This window comes from Protopterus annectens, chromosome 2.part1 (assembly GCF_019279795.1).
Source record: "Protopterus annectens isolate FY-2018-M chromosome 2.part1, PAN1.0, whole genome shotgun sequence".
Classification (NCBI taxonomy): Eukaryota; Metazoa; Chordata; order Ceratodontiformes; family Protopteridae; genus Protopterus; species Protopterus annectens.
The window spans coordinates 1,453,404,887-1,453,422,369 of NC_056729.1; the positions used below are offsets into that span (position 1 = coordinate 1,453,404,887).

General features: G+C 45.3%; 1 protein-coding gene across 3 annotated transcripts in view; it reads left to right on the forward strand.

The window, feature by feature from the left end:
- Nucleotides 1-17,483, forward strand: part of PDS5A (PDS5 cohesin associated factor A) — a 4,482,835-nt gene that overhangs the window by 1,746,885 nt on the left and 2,718,467 nt on the right. For all 3 annotated transcript variants that reach the window (XM_044062931.1, XM_044062930.1, XM_044062932.1), the window contains exon 16: nucleotides 10,531-10,670. In XM_044062931.1, the coding sequence (XP_043918866.1) occupies nucleotides 10,531-10,670 (140 nt within the window). The remainder of the gene's footprint in view (nucleotides 1-10,530; nucleotides 10,671-17,483) is intronic.

Genomic DNA, 17,483 nt, shown 5'->3' on the forward strand with positions numbered 1-17,483 from the left:
ACAGTCTATACTCCCCCTCTTGCGGGAGAACGATTGGATGTGCTCTATTGACCTCAAGGACGCGTGCTACCACGTTCGGATGGACAGACGGTCCAGGAGGTTCCTTCGCTTCCGGCTGGGAGCCAGCCACTACCAGTTCAGGGTCCTCCCCTTCGGTCTCACCTCTGCCCCCAGGGTGTTCACCAAGGTACTAGCAGTAGTAGCGGCCCACCTGAGACTCCAGGGATTACAGGTCTTTCCGTACCTGGACGACTGGCTCCTAACGGCATCATCAAGGCATCTACTGTGCTCAGCCAGGGACTATTTCCTTCTTATAGCTCCAAGGCTGGGCATCACCATAAACTGGGAGAAATCTTTACTGCACTCCACACAACTTATAGATTTCATAGGAGGAAGGTTGGACACAAGATCAATGCGGGCCTTCCTCACCCCAGACAGGCTGTCCAGCCTGAAGTGTCATATCACAGCAGTCCTACAACCGTTTCCGACGGCGGCTTCGGTCCTGAGGGCCCTGGGTTCAATGGCAGCAGCTATTCCACTTCTTCTTCATGCTCGTTTACACATGCGAGTTCTTCAATGGACTCTACAGGTCCAGTGGTCCCCGCTATACTCCTCTCTCAACAGCCCAATAGCGGTCAGCAAGGCATGCAAGGACTCCCTGTTGTGGTGGCTCCAGTCTCCGGAGCCTCTAGCAGGGAGACCCTTTTGTGCAGCATTCCCCCGAGCCACGGTGACTACGGATGCTTCTCGCCTTGGGTGGGGGGGGGGGCATTCTGCGGGCAAGACTGTCCAAGGCACGTGGAACACCTCGGAGACCTCGTTGCATATAAATGTCCTGGAAATGAGGGCGGTGCTCCTAGCATTGCAAGCACTTCACAGCCTTCTTCCTACGGGGACTATTGCGATCCAGACAGACAACATGTCGGTAGTCTGGTACATCAACAAGCAGGGAGGAACCAGGTCCTATCCCCTTTGTCGAGAGGCCATGAGAGTCTGGGAATGGGCAATTGCCACCAAACGCTTTCTTGTAGCAACGCACATTCTGGGAAAATCCAACATCCTTGCGGACAAGCTCAGTCGCACCATTCTTTCCCCGCACGAGTGGTCTCTCAATCCTCTGGTAGCGAAGAAGATTTTTGCCGTCTGGGGGCAACCCTGTTGCGATCTTTTTGCTTCTCACTCAAACGCCAAATGCGACAGTTTTTTCGCTCTACTTCCCCCACCTGGGGAATCCCCGAGAGACGCTCTGGTGCATGCTTGGCCTCCCGGTCTCCTTTATGCCTATCCTCCACTACCTCTGATGCAGAGGCTCTTGCAGAAAGCCAACAGTTTGGGGAGCAAAGTGATTCTCATTGCCCCGTTCTGGCCTCGTCAGCCCTGGTTCCCTTATGTATGGTCTCACAAAGTGAATCCGCCCTGGATTCTGGATCCGATCCCGGATCTCATCTCCCATCCTCTAGGACTTCCGGTCCCGAATCTACACACCCTGAAATTGGCAGCCTGGCTGCTCCAGTTCCATTCTTGATTAGGACTCCCGGTATCTCGTCACCTGTCAAGGCCATTTTAGTGGCGGCTCATAAACCTTCCACTAGGAAGGTTTATCGGAGCAAATGGAAAAGGTTTTCTATTTGGGTGGTCCAGAAAAGTATGGATCCTTTTTCAGCACCTATGTCTGCGGTGCTGGACTTCTTAACAGACCTCTTTCTTCAAGGGGCTAGTTCTTCCATGGTAAAGGTACAAATGGCAGCGATTTCCCATTATCATATGGGTCATGAGTCAGCTCCCCTCATGACTGCGAAACTTTGTAAGACCTTTCTTAAAGGAGTTTTTCTGTTGAGGCCACCGGTCAAAGAAGCTGTACCACCTTGGGACCTATCCTTAGTTCTACAGGCCCTTACTGCTCCTCCCTTTGAGCCTGCAGCTTCTGCAGATCAAAAGTACCTTTCCTGGAAGACTGCCTTCTTGGTAGCCATCACATCAGCCAGAAGAGTGTCGGAACTTCAGGCTCTATGCATCAAACCGCCTTACCTCTCCTTCTTTCCCGATAGGGTGTGCCTCAGTACCAGTCCATCCTTTCTTCCAAAAGTTTCTTCGGAATCTAATATTAATCAATCAATCAACTTACCTGTGTTTTTCCCCAATTATAAAAACAAAGGAGAATATAAGCTGCATTCTTTAGATGTTCATAGACAATTGCACTTTTACATTCACAGAACGGCTGGTCATAGACACTCAGATCAGCTGTTCGTCTCCTTTGCTAAATTTGCTATGGGCAAAGTGGTTTCCAAAGTCACACTATCGAGATGGATTGCTAATTGTATTCTGCAGGCTTATGACACTTCAGGTAGGCCTGCTCCTCAAAGGGTTACGGCTCACTCTACTAGGTCAGTTTCCACGTCAGCCGCGTTTAAGTTCCGAGTGCCATCTGCGTGGCAGCCACTTGGGCCTCGTCTCATACCTTCATTTCTCATTATAAGGTGGATGTTGTTTCCAGGGGAAGAGCATCCTTTGGCTCAGCGGTGCTCCGGAACATCCTTCCATGACGGCCGCCCAAGATTTAGGTAGCTGGGGACTCTGTCCCACAGGTTGCAGACAAATGAAGTCTGCCTACTTCAGATTTAGAAGTTATGTACTCACCATAACGTTCCGTCTGAGTAGGTGACTTCATTTGGATGCAACCATCCCCCTGACCTTTATACAACAAGAGTTTATGCATCTATTTAGATACTTTTTATTCTAGTATTATATAGGCAAACTCAATCTGAGGTCAGTTAGGGCTGGGCAGGGGATTATGGGTAGAGGGAGGAGCTAGGAGCTCGGAGCCTAAAGCTTTTGAAATGCCGGCTCGGATCCGAGGTCGGATCCGATACCCACAGGTTGCATCCAAATGAAGTCACCTACTCAGATGGAACGTTATGGTGAGTACATAACTTCTAATTCTGGAGCACCTTGGTCATCTTTCTGGTGGTTTAAAGTACAATTTGTTTGTCTGTGGTTAGTACATTGGATACAGACCTTGATGATTCTGAAGGGTCCTCACAGTTGCCTTTTGAGGATGTCTCCTTTGCTATCCTAGAAATACTAAAACAGAGAGGTGGCTGGAAGCCCATCAGCCCTTCACGGAGGGGTCTGTATACCTGAAGGCCTTCGGATCTCACCCTTCCTCCACTTGGGTGTCTCCGTCTTTTGACAAACTAATGGACCTAGTTTCACGGAAGGTGTGGGAGTCTCCAGACTCAGTGGAACCTATTCCTTGGAGGTCAAACAAGTTCATCACCTCACCAGTAGACAAACATTTTATGACCAAGGGAGTCTTAGTAGATGCTATATTGGTGGTGGCAGCCACCAAGAAGGAGCCTTGAAACTACGTCTTCTGTCCATCCGCCGAACAAGGAATCTTGTATGATGGACAGATATGGAAAGCACGTTTTCTTTAGCGACTTTTGCACTTGGATCACTGAATTATCTGACTCACTTTTCCAGACTTCAGAGAGATCTCGTGAAGGAGCGAAGAGATGCCCCCCAATGTTCAGTAGCTGAAGGGGTGTCAGACAAGGTTTCCTCTCAGCTCTCTACCCAGTGGTCAACTCATTCATGACACTCATTTCTTAAGCAGTGGATGGAGTGAGCAGAGCAGCGGGTTCAGGATTTTCCATAAGAAGACATTCCTGGATGTGCTTGTGTGACTTTGCGGAGGCCTTTAAATCTTCTTTTGTGAACACCCCTTTCAAACGTTCATCTTTGTTCGAGCAAAAAGTTAAAAACACACTGACCAGGTGTGAACAAGAAAGAAAGACTCTCTCTGCCGTAGAAGTCTGTTTTTCCCTACCTACCAGACCTTATCCAAAGTGTCAATAAGGGGGAAAAATGTGGTTTTGAAAATCCCAGAGAGCTTTCCAGGACACACGTGGTGATTCTTCCCCCAGGGGCAGAGGGGGTCCACAAAATCAGGGCGACAAAGAATCATTTCTTAGTAAGCCCTTCCAGCACTCCTGAAAGGAAGCCCACCTGTCCATTTCTGGAGACAGTCGAGGGACACTTATCTTTATACCCAGAAGCCTGGCTAGCAATAAAAGAGACATGGGGAACAAAGCATCGTATCCAGAGATTACTCCATACCCTTTTCTTTCCCCATCCAAAACATAAGAAACATCCCAGACATTCCACCCAATCAAAGGGAACAGGCAACTCTAGAAATTCAAAAGCTGCTAGACAAAAGAGTCATCCTAATAGTCCCTGCAGAAAAAATAGGATCCTAAACTTACTCAAGGTTCTTTTTAGTTCCAAAGAAAACGGGGGACTAGAGACCCATCCTGGATCTCAACAAATTAAACAAATCAGTAAGAAAGTCAAAGTTCCGGATGGTAAAACTACAGTTAATACTCCCTTTTCTGGGACAAGACAATTGGATGTGCTTGTAGACCTCCAGGATGTGTACAACCGCATAAAAATGGACAGGTGATCCAGGAGACATTTGCACTTTCGGCTGGGAGCCGGTCACTACCATTTTCGAGCTCTGCCCTTTGGTCTCACTACAGCCCCCAGAGTGTTCAAGTATGTGGCAGTAGTCGGGGCTCATTTGAGACGCCTAGGATTTTGAGTGTTTCAGTACCTAGATGACTGGCTCTAAACCGCCACCACTGAGCATCTATTAACGAAAGTGAGAAACACCACCTTACATCTCTACTCTCACCTAGGAATCACAATAAATTATGAAAAACCTGCCTTGCTGCCATCTCAGCTTATAGTTTTTATAGTAGCACATCTAGATGCAACAAAAATGATGGCCAAACTTCCTTTCGAACGGGTTCAAGCTCTACGACGTCCAGTCCTAAACCTACTTTCCAAGAAAAAAGTACAAGCAAGAACAGTCCTGAAAGTCTTGGGAACCATGGCAGCAGCAGTAACCCTGATTCCATTAGCAAGTCTGCACATGAGAATTCTGCAGTGGATACTATTCACTCAGTGATCCATGCAGGAACTACCCATGTTCCACTAAATATTGATAACAGAGTCTTGCAAGAAAGACCTTCGTTGGTGGCTTTACTGCACTCACTGACATTAGGTCGACCCTTTGTACTTCCTCAGCCATTAGCCACAGTGACCACGGACACTTCTCAGATGGGGGTGAGGCATTTTCTGAGAAACACAGTCCAGGTCACTTGGTAGGATCAAGAGGCCCATTTGCACATCAGTGTCCTAGAGTTGAGTGTGGTGCTTTTAGCATTACAAGCATTCCAGGACTGTTCTCAGTTAGAAACTATTGCAATACAGACAGACAACATGTCAGTTGTGTGGTATATAAAAAAGCAAGGAGGAACCAGATCTTATCCCCTTTGTCGGGAGGCCCTGAGAGTATGGCAGTGGGTGACTTCTCCCAGTGCTTTCTGGTAGCAACCCTCATCCCGGAGAAATCCAGCACTATAGCAGACAAACTCAGCAGAGCTATTCTGATGCCTCACAAGTGGCCCCTAAAACAGAAGGTGGCAGAACAGATTTTCTGTTAATGGGGCCAGCCTTGCTGCAACCTTTTTGCCGCATCAATGAATGCCAAATGCAGCAGCTACTTTGCCCTGATCTCTCCTCAGGGGGAGTCACCAAGGGATGCACTTGTACATGATTGGCCCTCAGGTCACCTCCCTTTCCGTTGATGCCCAGAGTTCTTCCGAAAGCCAATTACTTGGGAAGGGACGTACTACTCATAGCCCCATACTGGCCTCTTCAAATCTGGCTCCCCTTCCTATGGCCTCATCTCCAGGAGGAGCCGTGGATTCTGGGCTCCGTTCTAGACCTCCTGACTCATGCATCAGGGACACTTCACTCTTCCTGTCAAACCCTCAAGTTGACAGCTTGGCTGCTCCGATTCCAACCATAGCCAGGCTGCCTAACTTTTCTCCATCAGTAAGACATATCTTGATCTTGTCTCATAAGGCTTCGATAAGAAAGTTATATAGAAGCAAATGGAAATTATTATCTTCTTGAGCCTTGAGTAGTCATATTGATCCTTTCTCTGCCCCAATAGCTTCCATTCTTGAATTGTTAGCTATGAAGGCGCAGCTGCAGCTACTGTTCGAGTTAAGTTAGCAGCGATATCTAATTTCCATTTAGGTGTGTCAGGCCCCAATGTGATGTCCCACAGACTTTGCAAAGCCTTTCTTAAAGGTACTCTTAAGGCCACCTATTAAAGCCCCTTCAGCTCAATGGGACTTGAATTTTGTCCTGTCCCCTTTGATTCTTCCCCCTTTCAAGCCTGCATCATCCGGCAATCTCAAATATTTGTCTTGGGAAAAAATTCTTTTGATAGCTATTACTTCTGCTAGAAGAGTGTCAGAGTTGCAAGCCTTGTCAGTAAAGTCCCTTTACATGTTTTTCCACAAAGACAGTATCCCTACGAACAAGCCCATCCTTCCTACCCAAAGTTTGCTCAGAATTTAATTTGAAGCAATCCATAGAACTACCAAGTTTTTTTCCCCAACTATGAGAATAAGGCAGACTGTATGTTGCACCAGCTGTACATACATAGACAACTATGTTTCTACATACATAGGACAAAGGACTTCAGAAAATCTGACCAGTTATTTGTATCCTTTTCAGACTCGAAGACAGGTGCTCCTGTGTCTAAAGTCACATTTTCGAAATGGCTATCCAATTGTATTACCTTTACTTACCAATCTTGAAACAAAGAACTTTCCCATAAAGTAAAAGGTCATTCTACAAGAGCCATTGCAACCTCTTCTGCCTTTTGGGTGAGACTACCAGTTGATACCATTTGTGCTGCAGCAACATGGGCAAGGCCTCATACCTTTATCACTCATTACAAAGTTGATTTGGCCTCCAGGAAAAGGGCCTCTTTTGGGTCCACTGTTCTGAAGAATATTCTCCCTTGAGCCACCCAAGAAAGATAGTGCTAGGGACTCTGTCCCAACCTGCTAGGAATGAAGGCGAGATAGGACAACATCACATACAGATGTTATGTACGCACCATAAGGTTCCATGTGTGTTGTCCATCTAGTCCTCATTCTTACATCCCACCCTCTTTCCCCCAGCCCTTGGCTCCTGGAAAACCGAACCGATACAATTGGCAGTTAATGTTTTCTGACCTTGAGTGCTGTATTAGCTATTCAGTAGTTTTTATTTAATATTTTCTTTATGTCTGCAAATAAGATCTGGGTTGGTTTCCTAGTGCATGATAGGATAGGGATGAGCTAGTGGAAGACCTCGAGCTTTTGTATAACGCCGAGTCGGAATCAAGGATCGGTTCCAAACCCAACCTGCTAAGAATTGAGGGCAAGATGGACAACACACATGGAACGTTATGGTGAGTACATAACTTCTTTTTAACAGTATTTTAAAAGGAGGGAAAGCACCAACATCCTGGAAAAAAGCTGCAACACCTAAAGGCAGTAAAGACATATCATATCCAGCTTTATATTGGCCCATTTCAATTTTAAACCATGATTATAAAGTGCTTATTGTCTATAATGGCTAAAAGAATGCAGAGATGTTGCCAAAATTGATAGGTATGGATCAGTGTGGTTTGCCAGTGGGAGGTAAACACTTAACATTAATAGAACAATGTTGATCTGAGGGAAGCAGAATGTAATAAAATGCCAGTATTGGTGGTGGATCTTGAAGCAGAGAAAGCTTTCATCAGAGTAAGCTAGGATTTTGTGAGTAGGGCAATGGAAGCATTTGCATTTTCTGATACAATAATAAGGTAAATTAGGAGGATATATGAAGGACCAAAGGCAAAAAACAAAGTGAGAGGCTTCCTCTTTTGATAAGTTGTGTCTGAACAGAGGAACCAGGCAGGGGGTGTCCTTTCCCCTTTGATATTTGCATTATATTTAGAAGCATTGACAAAGAAAATAATGGACTCAAATTCGAGGATATAATTGATATGGTAATCAAGAAAAGTTGGCTTTGTTTGCAGACAATATTGTTTTATACCTGATAGAACCTGAAAAGGACATCTTATTGTTGAGGAATATTCTGAGACAAAGTATTCCCTTTTGTTCCGAGGTACAGTGATCTCGGAGGTGGTATATCTATAAGTTCAGGGGTGTGGGGTGGAGGGGGTTGCCCCTCTACAAAAAGACGTTTTAAGGCAGAGTGTGGTTTTTGAAATGTGCTGTTTTCCTGTGTTATTGAACTTTATTTTCTGGCTTGTTGGCACTCGGCATTTTGAGTGTCGGCATTTCATAAGGAGCTGTATTATATTTATAAAGTAGCAGAAAGTTTTCTAAGCACTAAACCAACCTGAGAATGGAGAAAGGAGATTTTGCCAATAGAAATGACTGCAATTAGGGGTGTAGAGAATAGGCTAGAAGGTGCGGGAAGTCCCTGGAGGAAACTGGAAAAGGAACCAAGAGTTTGGAACTAATAATTAGAGAAGGAAAAGTAATAGAATTGGAAGAGGTCAAGAAGACATTTGGACTACAGGATTGAGACTGCCCTCCCTACCACAGATTGGTATCAGTATAGGGAAGAAGAAAGGCGTAGGGGAATCCTAAGTGAAAGACCTGCTCGGTAGAGTCTTTAGTTGAATCTACAACACAAGCAGCTGTTAAGAGAATGGTTGGTGGGCATATAAAATATTGCATAGTAACTATAGGAATCAATCAGAGAAGGATAGAAAAGACTGGGAAGAGAGATTGGATAAGCAATTCACAAAGAAACAATGGGAGGACATATTTATGGCTCCCACATATCCAACACAGTCTAGAAGATGTAAGACTTTTGCTTGGAATTGTTTGCATAGGTACTTTTGTCAGCAGACTCCAAGAATTTTTCCTCGGGTACATGGCAAATGTTGGAGATGTAATGAGGAAATCGGAACATTTTTTAGGAGTGTAATAATTTGGCAGACTTTAACGGTTCCCTACAAGAGTCCTCTGTCAGAAATACTGGGTGAGTAGATGGGTACAGGTTCTGAATTACCTAGACATAATAAAGCCTTGTTAAGTTTAATTCTAAACCAACCGTATTTGAATTAGCAAGTAATGTAACAAGAGGTAAAAGAACTAGAAGTGGGATCTTTAGAAAAGGGTAGGAGCAAATTATATAGAAAAAATGGAAATTGTGGGAGCAATATATGCAGAAAAATGTTTTGTGGGCAGAATGAGGTTTAGGGGAAGGCAATGACTTATGTAACGTTTGATTGATTATATTGTACAGAGGAATGTATGTGATATATAATGTTTGTAACTGTCAACATGTTAATATGGTTTGTTTTCCTTTATATAAATGTACATTTGGATATGTCACAAGTGGTAATTCACTAAAGATGTTTAGCAAATGCCAGAGCTGCTCCTTGCAGGATTTCTTATCAGTAATATTGGTGATTCCCTCCATAAGTTATGAACAGATGCATGTTATTCCCAGCAATAACACAGGAAAGTTGACTTTGGTATGCACCTTCGCAGACTGCTAATTTTTTTTATGAGAAATCATTCAGTGATTAATAGGTTCATAGGTGTGTACTAGGCTAATGGCCCTGGAGCTTTTACAAGCCTAGAACATAGAAGTGCCTTGGCATTATGCCACCCGACGTTGGTTCCCAGTGCCTCTATCAAGTAGAGCCACTGCAGTGATCCCCAGGGTGAACTTTCTGTTTCCCATCCACTCATCAAGATCCCTCTTGAAGAGGGCCAGTGAGGTGGTCTGCTTGACATGTATGGGAAGGTATATTCCAGAGCATGGGCAGTTTCTGGGTTATGAACCTGTCCCTCCCGCATGTTCTGTTGATTGTGGTAATGAGGTTGAGATCTCTGGAATGTGTGGTGTGGAGGTATTTGGATTTCTTTAGATGTAGCATTTCTAACAGAGCTGGGTCTGACGTGGCTTTGTAAGTCAAGCAGAGATCCCCTCTTAGTAGACTATATGAGACAGAGAATAGCTGTAGTTTTTTGAGTCTGTCCATGCCAAATGGGGCATTATACTCTATGATTGGCCTAATGAGGGAAGAGTAGAGAGAGATGATGACCTCTTCTTCCTGGATGCAAAACCCTTGTTTATCACCCCTCATTTCTACCCATGTATAACTCTGGTTGCTTAATAGATTCAGAAGTATTTTTATTAATTTTATAGTCTCTTTCCATTGCCCAGACCTTTGAAGTAGACCATTTCTATGATGTGATCAACCTTCAGACATGAAAGTTGTGATGAGAATGTAGCTGAAGAATAGTTAAAAAAAGTCAGTGTGTATGAAAAATGATCAGTGCAAGGTCGATGTCTGTGGCACATGCTGCAAGACAAACAGAGGCCTGAGCTGAGGCCCATGGATACTGTGAGAAGTGATACTGATGCCGGAGACCAAAAAGCTTAAGGATATCTACACATATGTTATTTATAAATACTTTAATACTACTCTCTCACTGGTGTACTAAGATAGATCCTTTGCTTAGCTGTATTTTTCAAATTCTGTTTACGTAATATGATTTTTTAAATAAAATAAACCATTTTAGTTAAACAAGTTAATTAATGTTTGCTGCGCTTTTGTTCTTATACATTTTGTATTTTAATCCACAGAGAACCTTCCTGACCCTGGGAAAGCACAAGATTTTATGAAGAAGTTCAATCAGGTTCTTGGGGAGGATGAAAAGCTTCGAGCACAGTTAGAACTCTTGATAAGTCCCAACTGTTCCTGCAAACAAGCAGAAATTTGTATGGTAAATTTGTTGCTGTCTAAGCCATTCAAAGTTGTATGGGCAAAAAATCTGCAAGATTGACATACTGTAATATAAGTTTCATTTTATTTGAAATGTACAAACATCTAGAGATGCGTTTTTATTCATGTGAACACAAGTGTACATTGTTGTACGTCTCCACCGTCAGTGCTTTGAGAATGGATGCCAGCTCTAGTGGTACAGAGTGATGCAACTCTGACTGTAACTTAGGCAATCAGAGTTTGATTATTGGCTCAGCTGTGTGCTGGAACTGGCATGGGGAGGGAAAAGTAGTGTAGAGTTTTTGCCTGCTTACTTTTGTCAAAGGGCAGGTGGTGTGCTGGTGAGGGCAAACTGTCCTTTGTAACTTCAGTGGAGACTGGGGTTCAAAACAAGTCTGCAGGCAGAGCAAGTGGGTTGGTCTAACCGATGTAGTCATCCTTGGGTCCATACTGAAGGTATTGTCATGGCTGTGCATCATCGCTCTTAACAGCCTACAAATATCACACCAACACACTTAGAAGTAGACCCTAATACATTCTATGTGTGCCTGTTTGAGAAGCAGTGGCAGCTCCCAGGCTTGGGATGCAATATTAAACCCATCTGTGTAGATCCTATGGGGGTAAAAGTATTTTGCAGATGAATGTGTATGTCAGTAATTGCTGGATTCATCCATGATTTGATTGATTTGATCATGAAGGAGAAGCCTGACATCAGTATACAGCCAAAGGAAAATCCAGCATTATTCACACACAGGAGTGAATTATTGCTATTAGTACAGTGCCATTATTAGAAAAAAAGGAATTGCTGTGCTGCTCAAATAATGACATTGTATCAACAAACTTCTTCCTCAAGTCATTCTTTACCACTGTCTTTCCACATCTAGGGATGATTTCTAATGATCTGTGGGTGCTTTTGGAACATGCATTTGTCAATATTTGCACACTACATTATGGTAAATGTAGTTTGGTGCGGTTTTATGTTTAGTGATTCAGGAGTCCGCATGTATCCTGTTTTTTACATGAAAATGTTTGTACTGACTTGCAGGATTGAAGTTTGCAAAGAATTATCATGGTCTTCTCTCAGCATTTTTTTCCTCTGGTTAGCAGAGTAGAAAGTATGGTATTTAATTTCTGAAAACTACAGCCAGACATACTTGGTTTGGGTAAGGCAAGATTTACAGTGGACATGCTGATTGTTTTCTCTAGTCAGCATACATATTTTTGAGTAATTATCTTGTATATTTTTTTAAATCGTGTTTGGACATTTGGCTTGATGTGTTTTAGAATGTTTATAAGTATGCAAGTAAAACTAAAAAAAGTGCATGTTCTACAGTTGTTTTAATACCCACATCAAGTCTCTTTTCTTGTGTATCACATTTATATCTGTTTACACAGGCAGTCTAGCCAGCTGGGCCTAAGCCAGATGTATGGCTTAAGGCTATATCATAAACGTGCTGATCTTTTCTAAGTTGTGCTTTGTGTATGGACACTGTTAAGTAACAATGTGAGAGTGTTCAATCTCGCCTTTGTTCTTACACATGGGTTCGGAGCCGATCCTCGGCTCCGTGCCGGCCGACTGCAAGCTCTGCATCGAGAAGAAGCTCGAGGACATCTAATACCCACAATCCCCCTCTGCCTTTACCTCAGATCTAGTTTGCCGCTGCTGCATACGCATCGTTGGAGACTAGCTCGAGGCTGTTCAGATAAGATTTTTATCTATTCTGTTTAAATTTCAGAGTATTTTATCTAGTTACTTAAAGTATAAGAGTAGGTGTGTGAGTCATTAGGAATTCTCGATATTTAGAATAGTTAACTTTGTTAACTTTCGAGTTAGAGTTTTTCGGGGCCTACCCCTTCTTGGACTTGTGACTAGATACTTGTTATAGTCTTGCCTTTAGGCAGTTCAAGGATTTGACAATTTTGACTAAAAGCTTGTTTTAGTTAGTATCAAGCAGACACTTATTACCGGATTTGACACTTTTAACTGGATTGGACTTTTTTCTGGACTGGACTGACTTTTCTTTTTTCATTATGTCTGAAAAGATGAAGTCTGGCTTTAAACGTTGTCAGTGTGGCCAAAAAATGTCGGTCACAGACAACCACAGTTCCTGTGTCTACTGTCTTGGCCCTCTCCACTTACAAGAGGACTGCTCTATTTGTCACTCTTTTAGTGGGAGGGTCATGACAGATAGGCGCAGGAAACTGATGGATAGAGGATTGCTGAAACCCTCTTTCCAGGAGGCTCTGGATGCTTCAGACCAGGCATCCAAGTCTTGAAGGGTCGGCGCCGGAGCCAAAGTCATCGGCTCCGAGCTCTTCGAGTCTAGTTAGATCACCGGTTCCACAGACTTCGGGCCGAGTGTTCAACTGTTGGCAGTTCGTGAGCCTCGAGTCTTGGAACCGGTGACGGAGCTCCCTCCACCGACTCTGCTGAGGTCGGCGCCGTCTTCGATCCCTTCGACTCGTTCTTCTAGAGCCCTTTCCGACACCGACGTGGACCGTGTGGTGCAGAGACTTATGGAGCATACGGCCCTGTCCAAGCTTATTTCGGTCTCCTCTCAGTTGATGTCGAGACTTGAAGGCCTGCCACTATCTCCATCTGTTCCTCCTCCGAGACCTGTTCAGTCTTCGGAGCCGGAAGAAGCTGACCTGATGATTGTGGAGCCCTCGGTGCCAGAACCGTCTTTTCTCGGTCGGCACCGTTTACCTCGACTCCATCCGATCCGCACCGGAGTCTCGGGCGAAGATCTGTCCTTGGTTCCGGGACCGAGAGTCGGACCGATGTTTCGTTCCGACTCTCCTCTCGGGCCTCGCACGGATCGATTCGGTTCCGTCCTCGGGTCGGTGCCTTCGGCTCCTGTTTCGGGATTCTTCCCATTTCTTCGAACCGGGAGATACCTCGACTCGGGACCCGGGGCCTTCGACCTCATGAGGAAGGTGTTGTCTACTCAGACAACCACATCAGCAGGTACAGCTTCTCCTCCCCAAAGGACCGCTATCCTCCTCTGCACCCACGGCCACGCCAAGCGCCGGGCACCAGTGTCTCAGCCACCCCTGGAGGGTGCCCCTCTTCCTCGGAGGCTTCTTCGGATGCTCCCCACGAAGAAGTTCCTAGGAAAAGACTGTGTAAGAGGAGACACTTGGATTCTCCACAAGAATCCTTGACATCTGATACTGACTTAGATGAGTCAGAAGGGTCCCCTAAGTCACCTTCAGAGGATGTCTCTTTGCTGACATCTTGGAGATCCTTAAACAGAGAGGTGACTGGCAAGCCCTCCCCTTCTGAGGATGAGTCAGTTTTGCTGAAGGCATTTGGTGCCCGTCCTTCCTCCTCCTGGGTCACTCCGCCCTTTGATGAGTTAATGGAATTAATTGCTCGAAGGGCGTGGGACTCCTGACACGGTGGAACCTGTCCCTAGGAAGCCAAATAAGTACATCACGGCACCACAGGACAAAGCTTACCTTACCAAAGGAGTTCGGTAGACGCCATGGTGGTGGCAGCGCCACGAAAAGGAGATGTCGGAGTCTTCCTCATCTGTCCATCCGCCTAACAAAGATTCTAGGACCATGGACAGATACGGAAGCGCATTTTCAGTTCAGCGGCTTTCTATGCGTTCCTGAACTATTTGACCCATTTTACACGTTTACAGAGGGATCTAGTCAAAGAGTTGGGAGATACCCTCCAGGGTGCTACAGATGCCGCTGTCTCAGAGAAAGTTACAGCGCATCTCAACACCCTTACGTCCATTGTGAACTCGTCCATGAGGCTGATATCCTATGCAGCCGAAGGATCGAGTAGGGCAGCGGCTTCAGCGATTGCTCTTCGTAGGCAATCCTGGATGCGCTTATGTTCGCTTTCGGAAGCCTTCAAGTCTTCCTTTACTAACGCCCCATTTGATGGAGCCACACTTTGGCCCTAAAGTAAAGGAGACCCTTACCCAGTGTGAACAGGAGGGAAAGACTCTGTCTGCTGTCGGAGTCCGTTTTCCACCCTTCCAGACCATACCCCAAAGGGCAACGTGGTGGGAAAATGTGGTTTGAAAACCCCAAGGGTCTTTCCAAACACACAGGGTGATGCCCCTCTAGAGGCAGAGGAGGGGCAGAGGTGGAAGATGCCGCCTGGCGGCAGAGGGGTCCGCAAAACCAAGGTGACAGGGATAACCTCCTGGCAAACCTTTTCAGCACTCCTGAGAGGAGGCCCGACTGTCCTGCTCTGGAGGCAGTCGGGGTCGCTTAGCTTTATACCCTCAGGCCTGGCAAAACCTTTCTTCAGACAATTGGGTAAAAGCATTGTTACCAGAGGTTACAAAATCCCGTTTCTATCCACCCCATTCCAAAGAAAACTCCCAGATGTACCACCCCATCTGCGAGACCCAGCAGCTACAGAAATTTCAAAGCTGCTAGAAAAAGAGTCATCCAACCAGTCCCAGCGGACCAAATAGGATTCGAACTTACTCAAGGTTCTTTTAGTTCCAAAGAAAACAGGGGACTGGAGGCCAATTCTGGACCTAAGTCATCTCAACACCTTTGTCAAGAAGGAAAAGTTCGAATGGTCACGCTTCAATCGATCCTTCCATTCTTACGGAAGGACGACTGGATGTGCTCAATAGATCTGAAGGATGCATACTACCACATCAAAATGGCCAGGGCGTCCAGAGATCACTTGCGCTTCGGCTGGGAGCCAGTCACTATCAGTTTCGAGCCCTGCCCTTTGGTCTGACCACAGCCCCAGGGTCTTCACCAAATGCATGGCAGTGGTAGCGTCTCATCTGAGGCCTAGGATTCCAGGTGTTTACGTATCTGGACGACTGGCTCCTGTCTGCCACCACCAGGCGTCAACTGATACATGCCAGGGATTACTCCCTACAACTTTGTACACACCTTGGCATTTCAGTAAATTTCGAAAAATCTTTGCTACAGCCATCACAGCATATCTTATTCATAGGAGCGGAATTAGATACGCGTCAGTTAGTTCTAAAACTTCCGACAGAAAGAATAGTAGCACTTCAATTCAACATTTCCCTTCTGCTATCGTCCAGAAAATCCCCAGCAAAAATTGTTCTGAAAGTTCTGGGTCTCATGGCAGCTTCTCTCATAGCAATACCATTGGGAAGACTGCACATGAGAGTGCTACAATGGCTTCTATTTGCACAATGGTCATTCCAACAACTTCCATTGACTCACGAAATATTGATAACGAAAACATGCAAATCACACCTAAGGTGGTGGTTACAGACTTGCAACCTATCCGGGGGAAGACCATTTGTGCTACCCACACCGTCAGCAACGATAACCACGGACGCTTCCCTGATAGGGTGGGGGGGCATCTTTCAGGGACAGACAGTCCAAGGCGAATGGACCAATCTGGAGTACAATCTGCACATCAATGTTCTGGAGTTGAGGGCAGTGTTCTTGGCGTTGCAACACTTTGCTCCCCTTCTTCCTCCAGGGACCATTGCAGTTCAGACAGACAACATGTCAGTAGTCTGGTACATAAACAAGCAAGGTGGAACCAGGTCTTACCAACTATGCAGAGAGGCCATGAGAATTTGGCAATGGGCAGAGTCCACCGGTCGCTTTCTGATCGCAACGCACATCCCGGGGTCATCCAACGTCATAGCCGACAGGCTGAGCAGGGCAATACTATTGCCTCACGAGTGGTCCCTCAAACAGTCAGAAGGATTTTTCGCAAATGGGGCCAGCCTACCTGCGATCTGTTTGCGTCTCCAATGAACGCCAAATGCAGGAGCTACTTTGCCCTATTACCCCCTCCAGGGGAAGTCCCCAGGGACGCGCTGGTGCACGATTGGCCCCCGGGTCTCCTATATGCTTTTCCTCCATTTCCCCTGATTGCAAAGTTTCTACAGAAAGCAAACAACCTTCAGAGGACTATAATTCTCATTGCTCCGTTCTGGCCTCGTCAAATTTGGTTTCCCTTTCTGTTGCATCACCGCATTCGGGGACCTTGGATGCTGGACCCAGAGCCAGATCTACTGACTCATTCATCAGGAGTTCCTCACCCATCTCTGGAATCTCTCCATCTAGCAGCTTGGCTGCTCCGCTTCCCTTTTTAGCCAGGTCAATTCCCCTTACATCGGCGGTTCAGGATATTTTGGTAGCTTCTCATAAAGTTTCCACTACAAAGACTTACACCAGTAAATGGAAACGTTTTGTCTTCTGGTGAGTCACATCAGTTGGACCCTGTTACAGCTCCGTTAAACAAGGTTTTCGAATTCTTGACTGAATTATTTCATGAAGGAGCTTCCCGGCTACTTTAAGAGTACAGTTAGCTGCCATTTCTAACTATCATATAGAAGAATGTGGTGCGCCTATTATGGCTCATAGACTTTGTAAAGCCTTTTTAAAAGGTTCCTTTCATATCAGTCCACCAGTCAGAAGTCCGGCGTCACCGTGGAATTTAAATTTGTTGCTTTCTAAATTAATGTTGCCACCCTTTGAACCAGCTTCAAGTTGCACGTTGAAATTTTTATCATGGAAAACATTATTTCTAGTGGCCATTACATCTGCTAGACGAGTGTCTGAGCTTCAGGCCCTTTCGGTCAAACATCCTTATTTAATATTTCATTCTGACAGAGTATCCCTACGCACTAATCCATCCTTTCTTCCCAAAGTTTGTTCCTCTAGTAATATCAATCAGTCCATTGAATTACCCACCTTCTTTAAGAACCACTCTAATAAATTGGAGTATATGTTGCACAAACTAGACGTCCATAGACAACTCAGATTTTATTTGGATAGAACAAAAGATCACAGGAAATCTGATCAACTATTTGTAGCTTTTGCTGACAGCAGA